The 20,498-nt window shown below is 41.4% G+C and overlaps 1 protein-coding gene across 1 annotated transcript; it reads left to right on the forward strand.

Annotated features, from left to right (window-relative positions):
• The first annotated feature begins 2,630 nt into the window (after positions 1 to 2,630).
• On the forward strand, positions 2,631 to 12,947 carry chrnb5a (cholinergic receptor, nicotinic, beta 5a). The gene is made up of 7 exons (XM_070921403.1): positions 2,631 to 2,676; positions 6,941 to 7,086; positions 9,239 to 9,283; positions 9,388 to 9,497; positions 10,028 to 10,554; positions 10,868 to 11,358; positions 12,798 to 12,947. The coding sequence occupies exons 1-7, from the start codon at positions 2,631 to 2,633 to the stop codon at positions 12,945 to 12,947; spliced, it is 1,515 nt and encodes a 504-aa protein (XP_070777504.1).
• Positions 12,948 to 20,498: the final 7,551 nt, after the last annotated feature.

A 20,498-nucleotide genomic window follows, 5' to 3' on the forward strand; every position in this document is an offset into this window, starting at 1 on the left:
TAACTCCTCCTCTGTGTAATATGTTGATATATTGGTCCCACGCAACACAGTGTGTCCTGACTATAAATATATAAATATGACAGGTGTCATCTTGCCACTTTTTATTTAGTAGCCTTAGCCTGCCTGTATGAGAGAGAGAGGTAGTGATGGAGCACTTGAGTTAGAGAGGGAGGGTGCGGTGAATTGCTGTAAGCTGTGGCGCGCTCGTGCCATTTAACTTGACTGAAGCAGACACACACTTCCATTATGGCAGATTGAAATCTCCACTGGGCCGTGTGAGGGAGTAATGTGTTCGTTATATGGCCTGGACTGTGAGGGATTTATGCACATGCTAAACCCATCGAAAATGACACAGTAGTAAATCTCTCATCAGTTTTTTGTTTTGACATTATTATCTCTGTTTTAGGAGATTGATTGTGTGTGTGTGTGAGAGAGAGAGAGAGAGAGAGAGAGACAAACAAACATTCATTTCAAAACCATTTGGATCAAAAATTAAATAACAGAAGTGGAAAAAAAGGGTCTTCTGATTTAGATTCAATCATGTTTAAATTTCTTCTTTTGATTTTTGACATAAGAAGATGTTTCCGCTGTGGTTGCTGTTTTTTTTTATGTATCCTGCTTGTGCATTGTATGTTTCATTGTATCTCAGAAAAATCCATCCTTGTGACTGTTATCCTCTGAATCTGCAATGGTTTATTCACGAGTGACAAGCAGAAATGTCTAAAAGAGGTGCCGCCTGTTCATGTCTTCCACTCTTTATTGCTTTCACACTCAAACCTTTCTCTCTTTTCACTGTGACTTCTGCGACAGAGTGGCCTGCGACTAGCCTCTCCTCTTAGTGTGATGGCTTATCGTAGCCATGTGCACCTTAAATACTCCTAGCATAAGTGTCAAAGTAAGCCCTACTCTGTACAGTGACTCTGAGGTAGATGATTTAGGATAGTAAGACGGACTGAAGACATTACCTCCACTATAGAGAAGTGCCTTTTAACAGAACCCATACAATAAGTTTCAAAGTAGCCCCCCTCTGCTCAAAAAATGTGTTTCACTTATTGTTACTCCAGTTGGATGTTTGAGCTTCACTGTACAGAATGATGTACGTGCAGAGTTTGACACTAGAAGACAAACCAGCCTTAAACCTTTACATTTGAGCAGGATTTTGTGACATCTCAACCGGTTTGGAAGCCAATAGATGTCCAGTAAGCAACCTACACAAGTGTCGTGTGGAAACCTGGAACCTGCAATACACACACACACACACACCGAGAATGGACTTGTAAGTGAAGTAGGAGACATCCTGGATCGATTGTACTTTTTAAGTAAAAAAGAAAAAGAAAAAAATGTATATTCATATTCAATGAGATGAATGATGTAAAACATATCAGACACAAACTATTATTCAAAGCACAGCATTTTATATGTCATTGATGTCCGGAGGGGATCTTCAAAACTATTTTTTCCAGATGTAGTCCACGTGGAAGTCAAAGTGAGCGAGCGAGCAGTGCCAGTGGAGCTGACAGATTCTGATGTCTCGCCCAGTGACACTTGTGAACGATGCTGGTGTGGAGCATTCAGCCAGATCTCCCTCTTAGTGCAGACCGAACTGAAAAAAAAAAGGAGACTAGCTGGTGTTCTTTTCCACTTCTTTATCACTCCATGTTCAGTGCAATGGAAAGAAATCCTCTCCCCACCCCCCCACCCCCACTCTCTTATTATGACAACATCTGCTTATGCCTTTGCAAAACATATTCCAGTGATCATAAAGGAAAAGTAGGCTGTCAAAGCACCACTGGCGGAACGGAGGCCATCTAGAGCAGACTGGCAGCTGAACATCAGCTCAAGCCGTGACGTGAATCTTTTCCAAGCTCCGAAGCTTGAGGAGCACACACACACACACACACACACACACACACGTACGCACGCACACCTCCCCTCAACGATCCGACCCCCACTCCTTCTGGCATCTCTTCCGGGCGCCACGGACTTCCATGGAAAATAATTATCGGCCTCTTTATGGACTTTAACAGCAAGAAGTGTCCCCGAGGAACCGACGCACAACACGCGTCTTCTCTGCGCGCCCCGCACTTCCAGCGACTGCGCCAATTCCTTAACGCACAAGAACTTGTCTGCGCTTCATCTGAAGAGAGCGAACTTCATGCAGGTGAGGGCTGGTGGTTTCATTCATCCACGGGAGAGGGAGACAAACAGCGACCCTGCACACGTTTCGGTTGTTGGCTTTTGGATCGAGAGTGGTTTGAATGTCACCTCGGCTGGTTTGTGGCTGAGGCGGCGGCGCACAGCGGGGCAGCCCGGCTCCTCCAGAAGTAGGCTATAAAACAAATGACCAACATGTTGTCTTTGGCAAATAAACATTTTCTACAAATGACCTGCGTATTATATTAGCCAAAGTTTCCCCCCCCCCCGTATGTTCTTGCGCCGCTCAGTATTCCAGCGCCAGACGACCGACCGGAGCAGGTGCGAGGCATCCAGCGCGCAGCAGAGAGGGGAGATGTGAGAGAGAGAGAAGGCTCACTGTGTCGCCAAGGAATATCAGCTCACATTCAAGGCGTCTGGTCTTTGGGAGGACAATACAAGAAAGTAGCAAGTTTGTCCAGGGAAGCAGAAAGGAGATGACTACCAACACAGTCCTCCTGCTCTCCATTCTCTCTCTCACAAGTGAGTTCCTCTATGTTCTCTTCTTTTGGTTAAAGTGTTTGCTCAGGACAGTGATAGCGCTGTCTGTGAGCTTTACGCAGTCTCCGAGACATTAAGACGCAGTCCATAGTGCTGATGTGCAACTTTGCAATAAGATTTAAATGAACAGTCCAATTCAGTTGTCAGTTCAAATGGGCTTTGTTGGCACGGGAAACAGACAATTACATTGCCAAAGCAAGTGTGAAATAAAAACATAAGCAGAAGCATTTTTTAAATAACTTAAAATAAAATAGAAAACATCTCTCTCTCTCTCTCACACACACACACACACACACACACTGAGGAAGTTGAGTTGATTATGTCTCAGTGAACTTCAGAGGAGATGACTCATCTAAAGGTGAATGAACAGTGTCCTGTGGATGATCATGCACGGGTCACATTAAAGGTGGCACTGGAGAATGTGATATTGACTTTTAATCAAAGGCTGAGTCATATTCAAAAATGCTTCTGTGCTGTCGGTGGTTGATGAAATCTTACATTTCCAGGCAGACAGACTGAACAAACTGCTGCTCTTTTGGGCATGATACCTCCCTATACATGAATCATTTAGTCACTTTACTAAATAAACGGGTGGGGATTTGTAGCCAACTGGACTGTTTCAAAATGTTTCAGTAATATTCCTTTATGTTCTTTAATCTAAGCCAATTATAACACAATCCTGAAGAACTAAACCAATCCAGTGCTAACCTCATGTTCTCTATACTTTATCTCTACTCAAGAGCCATGTTGTCATTTCATTCATCAGTGGTCCGGACTATCAGATTACTAAAGTCCGGAGTCTCCCAGAGAAAACAGCCTCTCTCTCTTTGACTATAGTTCAAGCAGTGAAATGTACGTTCTTTTTTTTCTTTTTCTTTTTTAATTATTCATATGAACCATTTTTATCGGTCTATGATGGTTAAATGCTATTCAAACCATTCTCCACATACCAGTGTTGTGATAAGAAACCACTAAATCCCTTTCTTTTATTGAATCTACATTTTATTTACTTGATGCTTCAACAGAAACAGCCAAATTTGAAATATGTTAGTGCAAAAGGATATCACAATGAAAATTAAATAACCCATCATGTGTAGTTTGTTTGTATTTATAGAAAAACAACTCCTCAGGCCGCTAAAATCAACACTGATAACGAGGACGTGACCTCAGTGTCCTTAATAACAGCTATTGCACTGAGTGTGTTAGCTAGTACTTATTGCTTTTTTGCTTTTTTTTATCATGTGTGTGTGTTTAGTTCACGTCTTTATATTCTGTGACATCTGATTTACATACGTTGGTGTAGAGTTTGATGATAAATCTGAGCCCTTTTATGACTAAAGAAAGAGAGACTCCAACTCAGAGGAGCTGTGTGTGTCTCAAAAAGGGAGGGTTTGGTATATGGTCTTTGTTGTGTCTTTGAGTTTTTGAATCAAAAGCAGCCACAGCACACACCTTGTTGCGAGGCGTGTAATGAGACAGGGTTTTTAAAACCGTGTATGGTGTACTCTTAAAATACTTGTAGGTAAAAGCAGATGGGCTCTTTGAATAATTCACAGAGGACTATTTTATACCTACCGCCAAGAAAGCACCGTCTCCTGTCTTTTAGGCAGGACGCTTCACCACCACTCTCCTAAAAGAAGAGTTCCTTTTGTTAACCCTCTTCTATGGAGTGTTGAACTGCATCCTTTCCCCATGAAATTGCATTTCGCTTGCAGGCTAGGCTTTAGCTTTAGCTCGTATCTTTAAATAGGGCTTTAAAAAACAAAAATTAACAAGATTAAAACCTAAAATCAGAGGCATCAATGTTCATATCTGCTCTACTAAAACCAACTGGACTCTGACAAAGAGCAGATATGACAGGCAACATAGTCAAGCATTATTCTGCATTATCCGTCAAGGCAAAGATACCCGGACATCTAGGTTTAAATTATTCAAATGATGTAATACACTGAGAAGGCACCTAGCACTTCTCTGGGTCTTCCACCATGTTGTTGTGAGTGTTTGCATTTCCTTGAAGGCCTGAAGACTTGACCAGGCCTTGAATTATGCAATGATGTTTGGCACCATTCCTCAGTCACAGCATCTGTGTTTTAACTGAAGCTGTCAAAAAACATAGAGTTTGAAAAACACACCAGTTCCAATATAACAAACAATAATCTTAATGGGTCAGACAGATTCAGAATACAAACAGCAAATTACAGTGTAAAAATATTTTACATACCTGGTGGACAAGGGACCACCAGTCCACACGCTCCGGACTTATGCTGTAATAAGGGAGCTTTTTTCCACATTTTCTATGTCCTTTCCTAAAGGTAGTGTACCTTCAGAGGGAGCTACACAAAGTCTGATAAACTGCATTAAGTGATGTCATTTGAGTCAGTGTCAGTTGGGGCTGGAGAGTTTGAAAATGAAAAAAATTTGGGGGTGTGGAGTTATGAGACTTCTGTAGCCCGTTTTTCTACTCTGCTTCAGGCTCGAGGCTTGACGCTACATTAGCTGCTAATAGCATAACACATCTGAATCCCCCATTGAACTACAGATGCATTGTGGGTGATGTGGCTAGCAGGTTTTGAGAAGAACAATGCATGGGATTAAAATGTCTTTGGTTCTGCTGCATTGATTTTGATCCCTTTTTTTAAAAAACTGTCCACCGTGTGTGACAGCGTTACAGGAGTGCAATGCTAAATCACTGGAGTACTCTTTTAAAAGTAATGGCTATTACATCATCCTGGAATTACTCATGCACGCATAAAAAAATGTTGTCCAATAAATGTCTACAAAGTTTGTTTGCTGGGACCAGTTGCCAGGCAACCAGCAAAGACTCCAGGAAGTTAGTATAGTATAAGATAAATGACAAATAGTCATCTAATCCCCCATTAAACATTCATCTTTACACTTCAGCTTTTGTACGGATTAAACAAACAAGATATAACGCGTTAATTAGAGAAATTTAAAGGTGCTGGTAGGTGGATTTTTTTTACCTTCAGACAGAGCCAGGCTAACTGTTTTCCCCTGTTTCCAGTCTTTATGCTAAGCTAAACTAACTGGCTGCTGGCTCCTGCTACATATTTTCCCTATAGACAAGAGAGTGGATTTGATCTTCTCATCTAACTTTCAGTAGGAAGGCATATAAGCCTATTTCCCAAAATGCCAAACGCTTCCTTTTAACAATGTAATTTCCCAAAGTACATTTGTTGGTAAGCATATCATCATTTTAAAATAGATGATACCACAACTAATTTCATTGCAACATCAACACTTTCTCCAGTAACAATATTACTGTGCCCTGTAATGATCAAATAGGCACTTAGAAGTTTAACTAACATCTCTCTCTCTTACTTGATGGCAAGTAATGTATCCTCGGAAGTTAAAATAAACTGTAGGCTGAAGTTCTAATAGATTCCCCCGGCTGTCTTGCTTGCAAATAGCTGAAAACATTGGTGTTCACTGTGATGTGAAAACTTGCAACAGCAGGCTGTTGTGGAAAAAAAGAACATCCATGCTCAGCCTTCCCCGCATGTAATCTTAGAAAAACAGACAATTCATGTGGCACAGGGGGGGCGGGGGGCGGGGGTGAAGCAGATATTAAACGCTCACTGCGCTGTTGTCACTTTGTTTGACAATGTAGACATAATGGCTGCGGAAGAGTGGGTCAAAAGCATTTTGCCTCTGACTTATTCATACGATCTCTTTTACATAACCAATAATTTAGGGCTGAGGAAACACAAAGCTTCAGGGATCCTCTCACAGGGATGGATGCATGACTGGATTTTTGTTTGTTCTTTGGCTCTAAAACCCTGCAGTAAAGCGTGAGACTGCAAGACGCACACCCGTACACACACACACACACACACACACACATTTTAAAGAGAACTCGTGATTCAGCCTAAATGCCCTTTGGTAAATTTACTTCATTTACAGCCAACTTGTTTATTGTTCATCATTCATGATGACACTGAACTGAAAACATACTGTGATAGAGAGAATGTCACGCTTGTAATGCAACATACACACACACACACACATAATGTGGTGACATTTTGTATTCAATGTTACAATGAAAGGGAGACACCTACTAACAAAGTTGGAAGTTTGCTAATTAACAAATACTGTGTTCCTTTCAAGAAGAGCAGAAAAGGTTCATACAAATGTGTTTAAAGATTTTAAATGGAGATGCATCGTAGGGGTTTATACTAATTTCAAAATATAATGTGTTCCCACTCTCTGTGTTTTGAATCGCCTGCAGGCAGCAGGGCAGAGAATGCAGAGGAGCGGCTGGTGAACTACCTGTTGGGTCCAGAGCGCTACAACAAACTGATCAGACCGGCTGTCAATAAGAGCCAACAGGTCACCATCTCCATACAGGTGTCTCTGTCTCAGCTCATCAGTGTAGTAAGTGCATTTATATACAAATACACACATTTGTACACATATATTACGGATTACAGAATGCAGATTATCACTTATCAGAAAATCTTTGGGGCTCTGACACAAATGACATATTTGATAACAGTGACATCCTGGTCGTGACAGCTCCTTTGTTTGCCAAATAATTTCCTTGATCCGGTGTTAACATCTCTGCAGCTTGGTCACAATGTACCTCTACTTCTTTTTGCTTGTTTTGTTTTGTCACCTGGACCTGACAACTTGAATTCATATCATTTCAAGCTTCAAGCAATTCTTGTGTCTAAATGTCTTTATTTACATGCACGGTGCCTACTTTGCACTTTGTTGTCTATTTGTACCCGGGTACGAATAGTCACACTGCAACTATTCACCTATTTACACCCGGCGTGAGTGTCGTCGGCTGGTGATTACGCCGCGACTCTTGAGTGAGTTTTGGACCGCCGCGGCTGTTCATCATCGGCCGCGTTGTCTGTTTTCGGCCGCGGGGGTTTACTACCAGCTGCACATAGGTTTTAGTAAGTCAGGTGTCGTAGTATAAAGAGCAACAAAGTCTGCTTGGAATGCATGTTGAGGTGCATGGCGGAGGGGATCAAGTAAAGGAAAAAAATGTGGTATGGTCATCACTTAGCCTACACAGGTGATTTCACTCATGTAGCCTGATTAGGGCTCTTCTGCTGTGTGGACGTGTATCAACTGTGGTTGATGAACTCTCCATCAGGGGGGGACAATCTGACCATTATTTCTAATTTTTTTCTTTTTTTGCCAGGGAATTCAGTTATGAGATAAAAAAAATAAATAAAGAGATAGTGCAAGAGGCTTTTAACATTCAATGAAAAGAAAATAGTACATAGGAGGAGGAAATTGAGTAACAGTAGTCATTCATTTTATATGTTTAAAATATTGGTCTTTGTTGCTTTCCTATTTTTCAGCTTGACTAGAGAGTTGTAATAGAGGTTCATATCAATCAGAAATAAGGTAAAGTTTGGTTTTCTATTGGTCCATTTCATTTTAAGTATATAGAGTTTGGTGACATCTTGGGAATCAAAGCATTGCTTCACTCAATAGGCCCCTTCACTGCAGACATTTTGATTTGTCACGGCAGGAAAAGCACAGGTGTTACTAATAACATTAACAACCGTTCTGTTCGAGTGTCCCACTAAGTTCTATTTCAACCTGAGTAGAGGTCTATTCAGAGGAATTGAAAACACCTGTGTGGGTGTGCAGGTCCTTTAGTCTGTGCAGTCTTCTGTCTCCTAGCAAAGTCTTGTTTTAAAAAAGCTGTCACTAAGCTTTTATAATTACCGCGTGGAAACTATGTAACCGTGTAACGCAGCTACTTGAATGTTATAACAGCACTGCATGAATATGACATAATCATATGTGTCATAATAAAAACTTTATGATAATACTTAATGTGTATTACTGTTTGTGTGTCTCTTTAAGTTAGCCCTGTGATAGACAGGTGACCAGTCTAGGATGTACACCACCTCTCGCCCAATGCATGCTGGGATAGGCTGCAGCCCTCCCACAACCCTGAACAGGATAAGCAATTTAGATCATTTTGGATATTTGTTTTTTTAAAGTAATCCATCTATGGATTATCTACGTTTTTGGGATATTGAATGAAGACTGTTATCCACTGTGTTTGCCGTGAACACTCTGAACTAGCACTTTAATACACTACAGCTAAGGCTGTCAAAGGCTGTGCGGTGGCAAATGGGTGTGCCTACAAACAAGATGTAGGTGTTATTGGGGTTAGTAACTGTAATGTAATTACTGAATTTCAAATCATGATGCCTTCCTACTTATAATGACAATTTATAACTTATAATGCAGTCACATCAAAATCCAACAACTGTTATGTGTGGTCGAAAGTTGAAGAATATAACACATTATTTTCTCAGGGTGGACACTCTGTGCTCCTGCACAATTTAACGCAGTGCGGCTCAGCATTAAGTCTACCTTTATGACATATGTGAAGGTGTTGGAGGTATGTTATTTTGCCCCGAAAGTGTTTATGTTATTGAGTCCACTCCCCAAAGGTGTGCTTTGATATTTGGGTTTGACCTTCAGTGTGTCCATTCTATGAAGAGAAATGTTATAGAAATAAAGCCTGTCGACCATTGTTTTCTTGCAGAATGAGAGAGAACAGATAATGACAACCAACTTGTGGCTGTTCCAGGTACAGTATAATCTGCCCATTGCACATACAGTGTTCAATATACCGTATGTACAGTATGTGGGTGTGTTAGTCAGTGAGGGAGTTTGTAAACGCTCTCTCTGCAGGAGTGGAATGACTACAGGCTGAGATGGGACCCAGAGAAGTACGAAGGCATCAAGAAACTTCGAATACCATCCAAACACATCTGGCTTCCTGATATAGTGCTCTACAACAAGTAAGAAGACCAGTTTGTCAGTATTTGATTTAGGTGATCTTGTTCTATTATGCTGTTCTAAAGTCAGTGTAATAAAAAAAAACTACATTTACAGCCTGTGTGTATGTGTGTGTGTGGTGGCCTCATAATAATGAAGTTACAGTATATCATTCGACAGTGTTAAGCGGTTTTCCAACATTACCATCGAGGCATTACAGGCAGGAAATCTGCTGCTAAAATAAGCATGTTTTTCTATGGGGATTTTGTAATTAAAATGCTCTGCATTCTCTCTCTCCCAAGCCTGTTTTTTGCTGAGGTGAAGGGGATTAGTAAGCCCTTAATCAATGTCTGGTTTTAATATCACTTCAGCCAATCATGAGGGAGAGTTTGGGTTTGTCTTGTGTTATCATTGCAATGAAGAGGAAAAAAGGCCTTAAGTGCTGCCTCAAGAGTTAGCTGACTTCAAATGTTTTATTTAAGTGTTGGTTGTAAACGTAGACTCTGAATCCATACCCTCTCTAATCTCACATCTCACCAACAACCTCTCACAGTGCTGATGGCGTGTACGAGGTTTCCTTCTATTGCAATGCTGTGGTCTCCAACACAGGAGACATCTTCTGGCTCCCCCCGGCCATCTACAAGTCAGCCTGTGCCATCGAGGTGCAGAACTTCCCCTTCGACCAGCAGAACTGCACTCTCAAGTTCCGCTCCTGGACCTACGACCACACAGAAGTGGATCTAATCCTCACGAGCGACTTTGCCAGCCGCGACGACTTCACGCCAAGCGGAGAGTGGGACATCGTCTCACTACCGGCGCGCAAAAACGAGGACCCCAATGACATCACCTATCTGGATATCACCTATGATTTTGTGATCCAGAGGAAGCCGCTGTTTTACACCATTAATCTGATCATCCCGTGTGTGCTGATCACGTCGCTGGCCATCCTGGTGTTCTACCTGCCGTCAGACTGCGGGGAGAAGATGACGCTGTGTATCTCAGTGCTGCTGGCGCTCACTGTGTTCCTGCTGCTGATATCAAAGATAGTGCCACCCACCTCTCTCGCAGTGCCACTCATAGGTCAGTCATATTTATGTGTGTCTATGGGCAACTGTGTGTAGACTTGAGAAAATTAGGGATGTGTAACATTTAGGAATAAAATAAATTAGAAAAACCCCAAACGAAATCTAAAACCAATGTAAACCATGATAAATACCTCAAGGTAGGCTTTTAATGTGAAACGTGCAGGAAGTGCTGACTATTATTGACAGCAACTTCACAAGGTATTTCTTATAAAATTGGAACCTCCCAGTTAAAAGGTTACTCAGTAACAAAAGATTAAAGGCAGCAGCAATATTTATTTGTTGATGGTGGCATGTTTTCTCTCTCTAAGGTAAATACTTGATGTTCACCATGGTGCTGGTCACTTTCTCCATTGTGAGCACCGTCTGCGTCCTCAATGTGCACCACCGCTCCCCATCTACCCACCACATGCCCGACTGGGTCAAACACCTCTTCTTAGTCCGCCTGCCCACTTGTCTCCTCATGAGGCGTCCAGGCTCCTCCAATGTCCGCGATAAACTCCGCCGGAAGTACGCCAACCGGAGTACTGTCGGGAAATGCAATCCCCAGACCGGCACAGAGAAGAAGCAGTACTCCAACATCAGACTCGGTGGGATCCGAACAGACACCGACTCTATCTACGTGAATGAGGACTTGGCACACAAGTTTTGCTGGAAGGTGGGCGACATCCCAGATGGGGGTGGCGGGTTTTCAGACTTCCGGAGCCGTTTGGCGGTTCAGTGGGATGCAGATCTGGAGGAGGCAGTGGATGGAGTGAGATACATCTCTGAACACATGAAGACAGAAGACGATGACGAAGGGGTGAGGAGATAAAGCCATGGTTAAAAACATAGATAAGTGATGATGAGCAGGAAGAGATACGATTGAAGGATGAAAGAAAGGGACAGAATATATTATTGGAGAGAGAATGAGAGAAGAAAAGACGTATGGAAGCAGATTATGAAGACGGGTGACAAAGATGCAACAGGGATGAAGAGATTTGCACAAGAAATGAAGAGGTTATCAGGGCCAGATGAGAAATGGAACATGCCATGTCTTAAATCATTCAGTATTTGTTTTTGTCCTCCTGTGACATTATCCCCACCTGTCAATCATTTTTTCTAAAAATATCAGATATCCTCAGAAAACCCTGCACACAGTCTCATACAAGCACAAACCGGCTGAACTCAGCACTAACCCTAACCCCAGATTTGTGGCCCTGGGCTTCTAAACTCCCACAAAACTCCCACACTTAATAAATATTACAAACAAGTTTTGCAGCTGTAATTGCTCATGGCAAATCTTTCATCAAGCTGCCTCTCTTCCTCCCGGCACCCCGGCTGCAGTGCTGTTAAAATTATACCCTTCACAGCCACAGCAGCAGTTACTAAAACACTGCTTGTGATCATGAAAACTTTCTGAAAAGAGTGCACTTCAGTTTGCTAAGCCCCGCCCCTATTACTCTTGCCATACCTAACGTTAAGCTAACATTAGCTCCATGAGTTTGTTAAAAATGCCGTCACCGGCTGACTTGGTTGTCTCCAGCTGAACTGTATTTAAACAAGAACCCAATAAAAGGGATCTTTAATATGCACTTGATGGCTACATCATGCTAAAATACTGAGGTTGTCCCAGGCAACAAGTCTGCATCCTCACCAGTTGTTGGTCCAAGTAGAAGACATCGAAATAAAATAGCAATTCGATCGAAGCATTGTGCTTGCATTGCAGTGTAGTGCTAGTTAGTCCTACAATTATCAGTATGTTAAGGAAAAATGTAAGATTTATAATGTTGTTCGGCTGCTTCGCTTGTTTGCTCGTATTTTAAAATAGTATGTTGAAATAGTAAGTAAGCTAGTTGCGGACAATTACAGTTTACGTTAGAGCAGACAAACAGTTTAATCAATTCTCTTGTATTGGTTATGGACAGGTTTTAAGACCCTCCAAACTTTTTCAATGCCGAGGGTCGTTCTTACTACAGACCTACACAAACACTGTTTTGGCTTGTGGAGAAAGCCTAAGCTTGACCACATAGTTGATATCATTGGACAATCGCTGTCCGGAGGAGGGGTTTAACAAATGATTCATCGTAAAATAGTTGGATTGGGAACAAGAGACCCCTCACCAACCTCATGTTCTTCTGACCCAAAGAGTTAACCCTGAAGGTTTTCTCCTACACACACACACACACACACACATACTTTATAGTCATGATTTGATCTGTCTTAAGCCGTAATAGTCTAAACTTGTTGGTTTGGTTCCAGATCATAGAAGACTGGAAGTACGTAGCCATGGTGATAGACCGTCTGTTCCTGTGGATCTTCATCCTGGTGTGTGTGGTGGGAACTCTGGGGCTCTTCATGCAGCCGCTGTTCCAAAGCTATAACACACCCACTGCTGATGACGCAGAGTGAGTCACATACACACTCTGAAACACACGTTAAAATACATGGCAACACACCGTGGCCATTTATATGTCTAAAATGTAAAAGAAACACAATGTTTTCTGTATGCCCGATAAATGACTTGAACCCCATGCGTCTACACAAACAGGCTCAGCATTTATATTGTATTTGATTTGTTCAGCCATGGTGGCTATTGCTATGAGAAATGGCCTGGACCTGCTACACTGCTCTGCTTTTTGCAATGTTTAAAACTGATCTGCTGACCAAAAACACTGCAAAATGTCTATATGATGTCGACCCTTTTTTTATGCTCAGAAGAAGTAACAGTCGCTAACATCCTTGCCTCAGGCTACATGAAGCTGCGTCAAGATAAAAGCTTTGCTGGTCACTTTAATTGTGAAGCAGTAAGAGAACAAGTTGTCTTGCTAAACTGGATCCAAACTGCGTCAGAGTTCATTGAAGCTCCAAGCATAGTGGATGAGAAAATGGCATGTTATCAACCTGCATTATTGTTAGCTGATTGTTGATGGCGATTAATGGGCACTTGTTTGAAATACAGTGTGGTAAAATCACAAAATATCTTGTCGTTTATAATAAATGTCTAAATCGAATTCTTTTCTCGCTGAAACAATTTGCTAGTCAACCCTATAGTAGTTATTTCTGCTAATACTAACTTCAAAATGTCTCTTCGTTTCAAACAAACTGAGTGCTGCCAGGAACATAAAACATAGCGTTCATGCACCAGGTGATTTTTGCATTACAGTGTATGTCTTTCTTTACATTTCTGCTTACTATGTTGTGTTTTTCTTTTCACAGGTATGGAGATTTCTAGGATTTCTGTGACATGAGAAAGAAAACGTAGAATAAGCATCACTCATAGAAAGTACAACTGAGCAGCTGCACCAGGTCTGGCTCTGATCTGTCGTTGTTGGTTGGATCTGATACACAACCAGCCCAGTCGATGCAGCCGGCTACATTGGTTGGACCTCAAATGCAGACAGAATCATACTGGGACACCTTTGTTTTTTACTGCATGGTCTCTATTTTTGACAGACTATGCTTCCCTCCAAGCTCCGCCACCATCACAGGCATGGCAATCTTGACACTTCTAACAAAATTGCATTGTCGTGGAGCCAAGATAGTGCCAGTGCACTTAACTTTCCCAATGTAAACAACCACAAAGCTGGTGAAAAATACTGGTAATTTGTTGTCTTTGTTTCATTTTGGACTGGCTGTGCTGCTGGAGGAACGGTTTATGCTCTTTACGGACTCAAGTGCAATGGAAGCACAAAGGTTCATGACACATCACAGGTAAGACCATGAGGACTGCTCTCCTCTGCAGCATTGTTGATGTGAAAAATAGAACATTATACCAATTGTTCATGTTGGCACAGCCACAACGGACCACATTTTATCCTTTCTCTACACGCAAACCAAGCTTTGTTGTTCTCTTTATAAAACATTAATGCATCATCTCTCTCTCGCTCTGTCCTTTTCTTATTCTGCTTCTGAGCTTTGTCCCTCATCTCCACCATCCACCTCAGTGCGGTGTTGTAATCATTGTCTTACTTTGAAGAACGTGTATTCTCCTCTTACTTTCTCTCTCTGTCTTTCTCTCACTAACTTGGTTATTATCTTATTTTCTCTCCTTTGTGTGCCATATCACATCATAGCCTAATTGTAGCGGCACCAGGTTACATACAGTATTAACATTAAATATGACACTGACTGTATTCTAGTACATGTTGAATAAAAAGCTGTGAATTCAGTGTTGTTCCCTCAGCCACATGTTCCCCAGTTTTTCCAGGAGCGCATGGGTGTCAGTTAATTTTAGTCCACTATTAAAATCAACTTGCAGAGACATGAAACTTGCTCAACACAGCTAATGCATCGTAATGAAACACACGTCGGTACTTGTTTTCATTAAAGTTGCTTAATTTTAGAGTTTTGATAGTATTAAAATTGCAGATCCGTCCTGGTGGTGCATTCACATGCTGAGGTGAAGGTCTGACGAGAGAGCTTTGCCACAGCATTGCATTATGATGTTTGGAAACAGGAACAGGGAACACAAGTTATCAGACATGAATGTCATGAAAAACTTTGACAGTTACTTGTACTGAATGATCTATGGAAATTATTTTAATGACTAAGACTTTTAAGCTACACAACAGCACATAAACCCACCGTTTGTCTATGTGGAACTCAGATGTGCATTATCATTGGATGATCAGAGCTGGAAGATCTGCACACTAGTTAGTAAACAAAAAGTAGTTATCAAATACTTAACTTGCAAAGAAGTGACGCTTTCAAAAAAAATAGTATGATGAGAAGACAATTACACTTTCAACAGAACGACTGTTGTAACGTATCAGTTTGAGCCAGAGTATACTGAGGAGGAAATGGAGCTGAGGCGAGCAGAGTGAGACGTGGAAAGGGCAAGAAGACGGCAGCTGGGGTGGTAACTCATGCCAAACTATGCAAACCACCACAGTGTTTTTGCTCAATGGGACATTTTGGAAGCGCTGTTGGAGGAGTCAGAGCAAGGCAGCGATGCACTGGATGAACCTACGTGTGTGACAAGCCACCCGGATCAAAGTTCCACACATCACTATAAGTTCAAGAGGGGTTGCAAGTGACAACTCATAGACCTACACACGACTACACACATCAAGCTCATAAATGTAGGCTTTGTTTTATAGACATTTGAATTTTCATTAAAGGTTTTGTAATGTTTTTCTTATTGCCAACAAATCCCATAAAACAACTAAAACCAACGATGAATTGATCCTACTAACAAGTATTTCCTGTGTAGCTGTAGTGGGAAAATACAACGCATTCCTTTTAAGAGTTCATTTATGGTCACAGGATTGCATTTGCATTGCTTTCTTTACACAAGGTAATGATTGTCAAAGAGAGTGATATATGTCTTAGGAGTGTTCACAGTCCTTGCTGTACATGCTGTATAAAAGCAGAGCACTCTGAGATGCAGTACGGTCAGCCGGGCAGGAGCAATTGAGTTGCTCTTGGGGCCGTCCGTATGCAGACGTGAATAAAACCACAAGAACAACTCCCTTGTTGCCAGTCTTCTGTTTCCTGAAATTCCCATGACAGTAGCTAAAGCCTGATGTAGCTTATTCCTCCGTTCCATAGAGCTTCATTAAAAACACATTGGTGAGCAACACTGGTCCGCTGGGTGACATGTTCCTTTATTACCAGAAAACACGGCAACTGTTGTTTTTATTGAGTCAATCACACATACACCATCCTGCTGCCCTAAATATTCACCAATGCGCCAAATGTGTATCAATTCACGGCTGAAAATAGTCCCCAAAAAATCCACTATTAGTCCTTTTTGAGTAACGTGTGCTAAAACCTACAGCGCCCTGCTGTTTCAGATTATTATTTTAGAATTTGTTTAGAAAATTAAACTATATTATTTGTGATCTGTTTTTAGAGATTTACAACTTCAATACGAATAGATGTTTGGGCGGGTTCCACAGAAAGGGGAAGTCAGGAAATACTGAGAGATGAAATAATATAATACTAATAATAATACTTAAGAGTACATAGATGCATCACATTATTTGTGTCACAGCAGAAAAGAATAGACAAGAAAACACAAAAATTAAGAATGATTCCGAATAGATAAACTTTATGTATAATACCTCTACAACCACAAGGCTGTCAAATGTTATGTTTGCACAAACCTGTTTTTTCACATTCACAAACTTGAATCTCTCTTACGTTTTTTCCACGGGCTCACAAAAGGTGATGTACAACCACAGCCGTCATTTTACAAGCTCAGAATCTTTTAGACCCTCTCTTCATGTCGTACCCGAGGGCGAGTCTATGTACTGTGTAGAATACAATTCAGCTGTCTGACCAGACTTACTCTGAACACTGACAGCAGGAGTTGTGCACTTGAGGGTAAATATAGTTGAACCACTCGCTCGGTAAGAGAGAGGAAGGGAGAAACTATAAGTGGGAGAGAAATCACTGTATTGCTTTTGTGGATGGGATAACTGACATTCTGAAAAGACTCAGCTGAGTCCTGACGGTGCGGGATAAAGGCAGGGGTTCAGTGCTCAGAAGGGCGCAGACAGGGTCAGCAGAAAGTGGTATAAGTATTTTTATACTTTTCAAAAGTTGGTGTAATGGCACTAATGTGTCATTTGTGACATGTGTTTTATCTGGATGACCTCAAATGCATTTTGAACTTTTCCCAAACTTGTTTTCTTCATGTGTTGATCAAACAGCATCGGAGGACAGCACTCAGGCAGTTGTCTGTGTGTGTGTTTTGGGTGTTTGGGTGTCTTGTGAATGTATTTGTGTTGCTCTGCCTGAGAAGTACATATTCAGACAACATGCGTTTGTGCTGCTTCAAACTGTATTATTTCTCATCATTGTTATTGGTGAGATCAAATGAATCTCAGCGACAATTTATGGAGACTTTGTGTGCACACACACACACACACACATGCACTTGAGCTAAAACCCTTTTTAAGCATTTGCTCGGTCAGTGGATCTATCTGAAGTGGAAAAAGGTTGAAACCACATACATCCTGTTAATGGACATTCTGGGTCTTTGTGTGTGTATGAGAAAGCCTCCTTCCTCAGTCTGACAAAAGAGGAAATGTGCTAGACAGCACTAATGTGCTTTTGTTCCGTTGCCGGCGTGTGTGTGTGTTTGCAAGTGCATGTGCCCAAATATGTGAACACCATCTGCCAACGAAAAGGTAACATCAGGTGAAAATAACATCACCTTCCAACTGTCAGAAGCCTCTGAAGACAGAGCACACTGTTACTCTTTATGTATTACCACTGAATGAACACGCACACACATCATAGACTATGATAAGATTTAAGTGGCCCAAATCCTTTATCTCAGCAAAAGTGAAGCACTGATTCCTGAAGTCAGCACATCAGCAAAAATACTATGAGCCTCTGCTGTGTTGGCAGCTATCGACAAAAAGCATATTTACTGTGCCCCCTCTGGTTTGTGTTTGTGTGTGTGTGTGTGTGTGTGTGTGTGATATTTACCAGGTGGCCCATCCTATCAATATGAGGTTGACTGGAGCATAAAGGTGACAGATGTGATGTTGGTGTGTCTGGGGGAAAGGCACATGAGGACCAAGCAGGCCAGCTGTCATTCTGTAGTATTGGATTGTATAATGTAATTGTTCTGCGCAACTTAGCTAATATATCACAGACACATTACCAAGGGGCTGTATGCGGGGTGCTCTTGAATTTGCATGTAGTATTTTACTCATGAATACTACAAAAACGTTGACAAAATATGTATTAGGTAGGTAAGTCTGCAGTACAATAAGCATATAATACTTATATATAAGTATATGCACTAAATAATGAGTGCAAAAACTACATATTTCATAATGTGTAATTCATATAAGAAGAGTACTGTTGCTTGTTGCTGCTTGACTGTCATTCTGAACTGCTGTATGTCTGAAGACAGTAAGAATTTATGAATGCCTTTGAAACTCACTCATAAAGCAGCATGTAAATGCATCCCTTATACAATGAAATTAAGTATTTATTACATACAGTATGTGTAAAATACGGTGTCACGGTGCAATAGTTTAACATAGTAATTCCCAACCAGGGGTACATATAACCTTACCCCAGGGTGTAGGTTACTTCTGCAGTTGCCAGGGGTACGTGGAAAGATTGTGGAGTAGCTCAACTGAAGAAAAATGCAATTGAGAGTGCATGAAAACTTAACGAGCAGAGAAGTCTAAACAGGAAGCTAAAAGTAATGAAGTAATAAACTGTTAAGATAGTTAGCTCAAAGCTATTCAAAGGTATTGGAACAGCTAAAAGTTCATTTATCCATAAAGGATATGGAAAAATGGATAGCTAAAAGTAACAGTTGAAAAGTAACGATTAAATGGTCGAAATAGTTAACAAGTTAGCAATGGATAAGTGGTTAAAACAGTTATAGCTAATAGATAAATGGATAACATAGACAGCAGATAAACAGATAAATAATAGAAATACTTAAAAGTAATAGATGAATGAAATGGATAGCTAAATTAAACAGTTCAAATAGTTATTTAAAATGGTTGAAAGGTCTAGTTTCTGCCACTGCGCAGTGTGAATGCAACTTTGACCAGAGCAACCTAAACATGACAATTAGATTGTATGAACTGATTTCGAGGGCTGTGAGGTTATGTTTGAAAAAGATTTGGGAACCGCTGTCATAAATATTTATGAAGCATAATGCATTTAGAAAAGACATAATGATGTACTGCTTCTCAAAGTATTTGTTAATGATTCATTTATATGTAATTATTATTAATCATGCATTATTGTGTTACAGTATTAATGTGATATGAACGAACTTTTCTTGTGCTTAAGTGTTGTCAGACTAACTACAACAATGAGCTGACATGAGTCACTGCTTTCATTTCTCTTCCAACTGTGACTTTTTCCCAGAGCAGCACTTTTCCAGGACAGTGCGTTTGAACTGATCTCTTTCCGTCTCCCCTTTCCGTGCCACCCTCTGCAGCCATCCCTCACCCTCACCCATCTGATCTCTACTGGCAGAGCTGGCCTCAGCTGACCCACAGCAGCGTTAATTTAAGTGAACCCAGCTTTTCAGATCAGCGTTGTTGTTGTTGTTTTTTTGTCCAACACACATGTGTACACAATGAACCCTTTCTCCATTTGTTAAGGTACAGTAGCTGTGGTGACTTTTTTAATGGCTCCCAGTGAACACTCAGTGTGCTGTCATGAAATTTTTGTCAAATAATACCTCTGTTTCTGTTTGTAACAGTTTTTGTGTATTTTTTCTCATTCAGAACGCCACTTAATGGAAATTCCACCATGGAAATGATCTCCAGCACTCACTTTTAACTGTTTCTTCACCTCACCTATCAACGTGATGTGAGGCCTCACATAACCACACAACAACCATCAGAGTTATATTCTCACGCCCTGCGATGTTTGCCGGTGTTTAGTCGTGGAGGAAAAGTCTGGCTCCCTGCGTTGCTGAAGCTTCCTAAGGTTGCTCTCCTAAATAAGCAGGGTTTGTGAGGCACCCCTGCAGTCATCCAGAGGGCTCGTTCTGCTCCGTCTGCCCGCACTAGTGCCTGAGGGCGGAAACACTACTGCTCCTTCACACACACTCCACCAAACCTGGACTTGTGCCAGGCTCCATCTCTGTGGCTCATTCCTTCTTTCTCTTCCTTTTATTAACCTCCGTTTCTCTCCTTCCCCTCCTCCACATCCTCCTCCTCCCTCCATTTCTGCTCTTCCACTCCCGTATGCCCCCCGCCCCCTTTCCAGTCTTTTGTAAATTGCGTGTGGAGAAATGGGAACTAAAAATACGCCGGTGATAAACCCAATTATCTGTCCTTTTTCACGCTACACGCCCAAATAGGTTAGAACATGGGACAGGCTGTGTGCCAGATACCAGCCTTCAGTGTGGATTCCTGAGTGTTTGTGTGCCTCCACCTGAGTAATTGCGAGTAATTTAACAGCTTCAACTGACTGCTGCTACCAGTGTGGAACTCAACAAATCAACTGACCACAGCATTCACG

The sequence above is a fragment of the Enoplosus armatus genome, chromosome 2 (assembly GCF_043641665.1).
Source record: "Enoplosus armatus isolate fEnoArm2 chromosome 2, fEnoArm2.hap1, whole genome shotgun sequence".
Classification (NCBI taxonomy): domain Eukaryota; kingdom Metazoa; phylum Chordata; class Actinopteri; order Centrarchiformes; family Enoplosidae; genus Enoplosus; species Enoplosus armatus.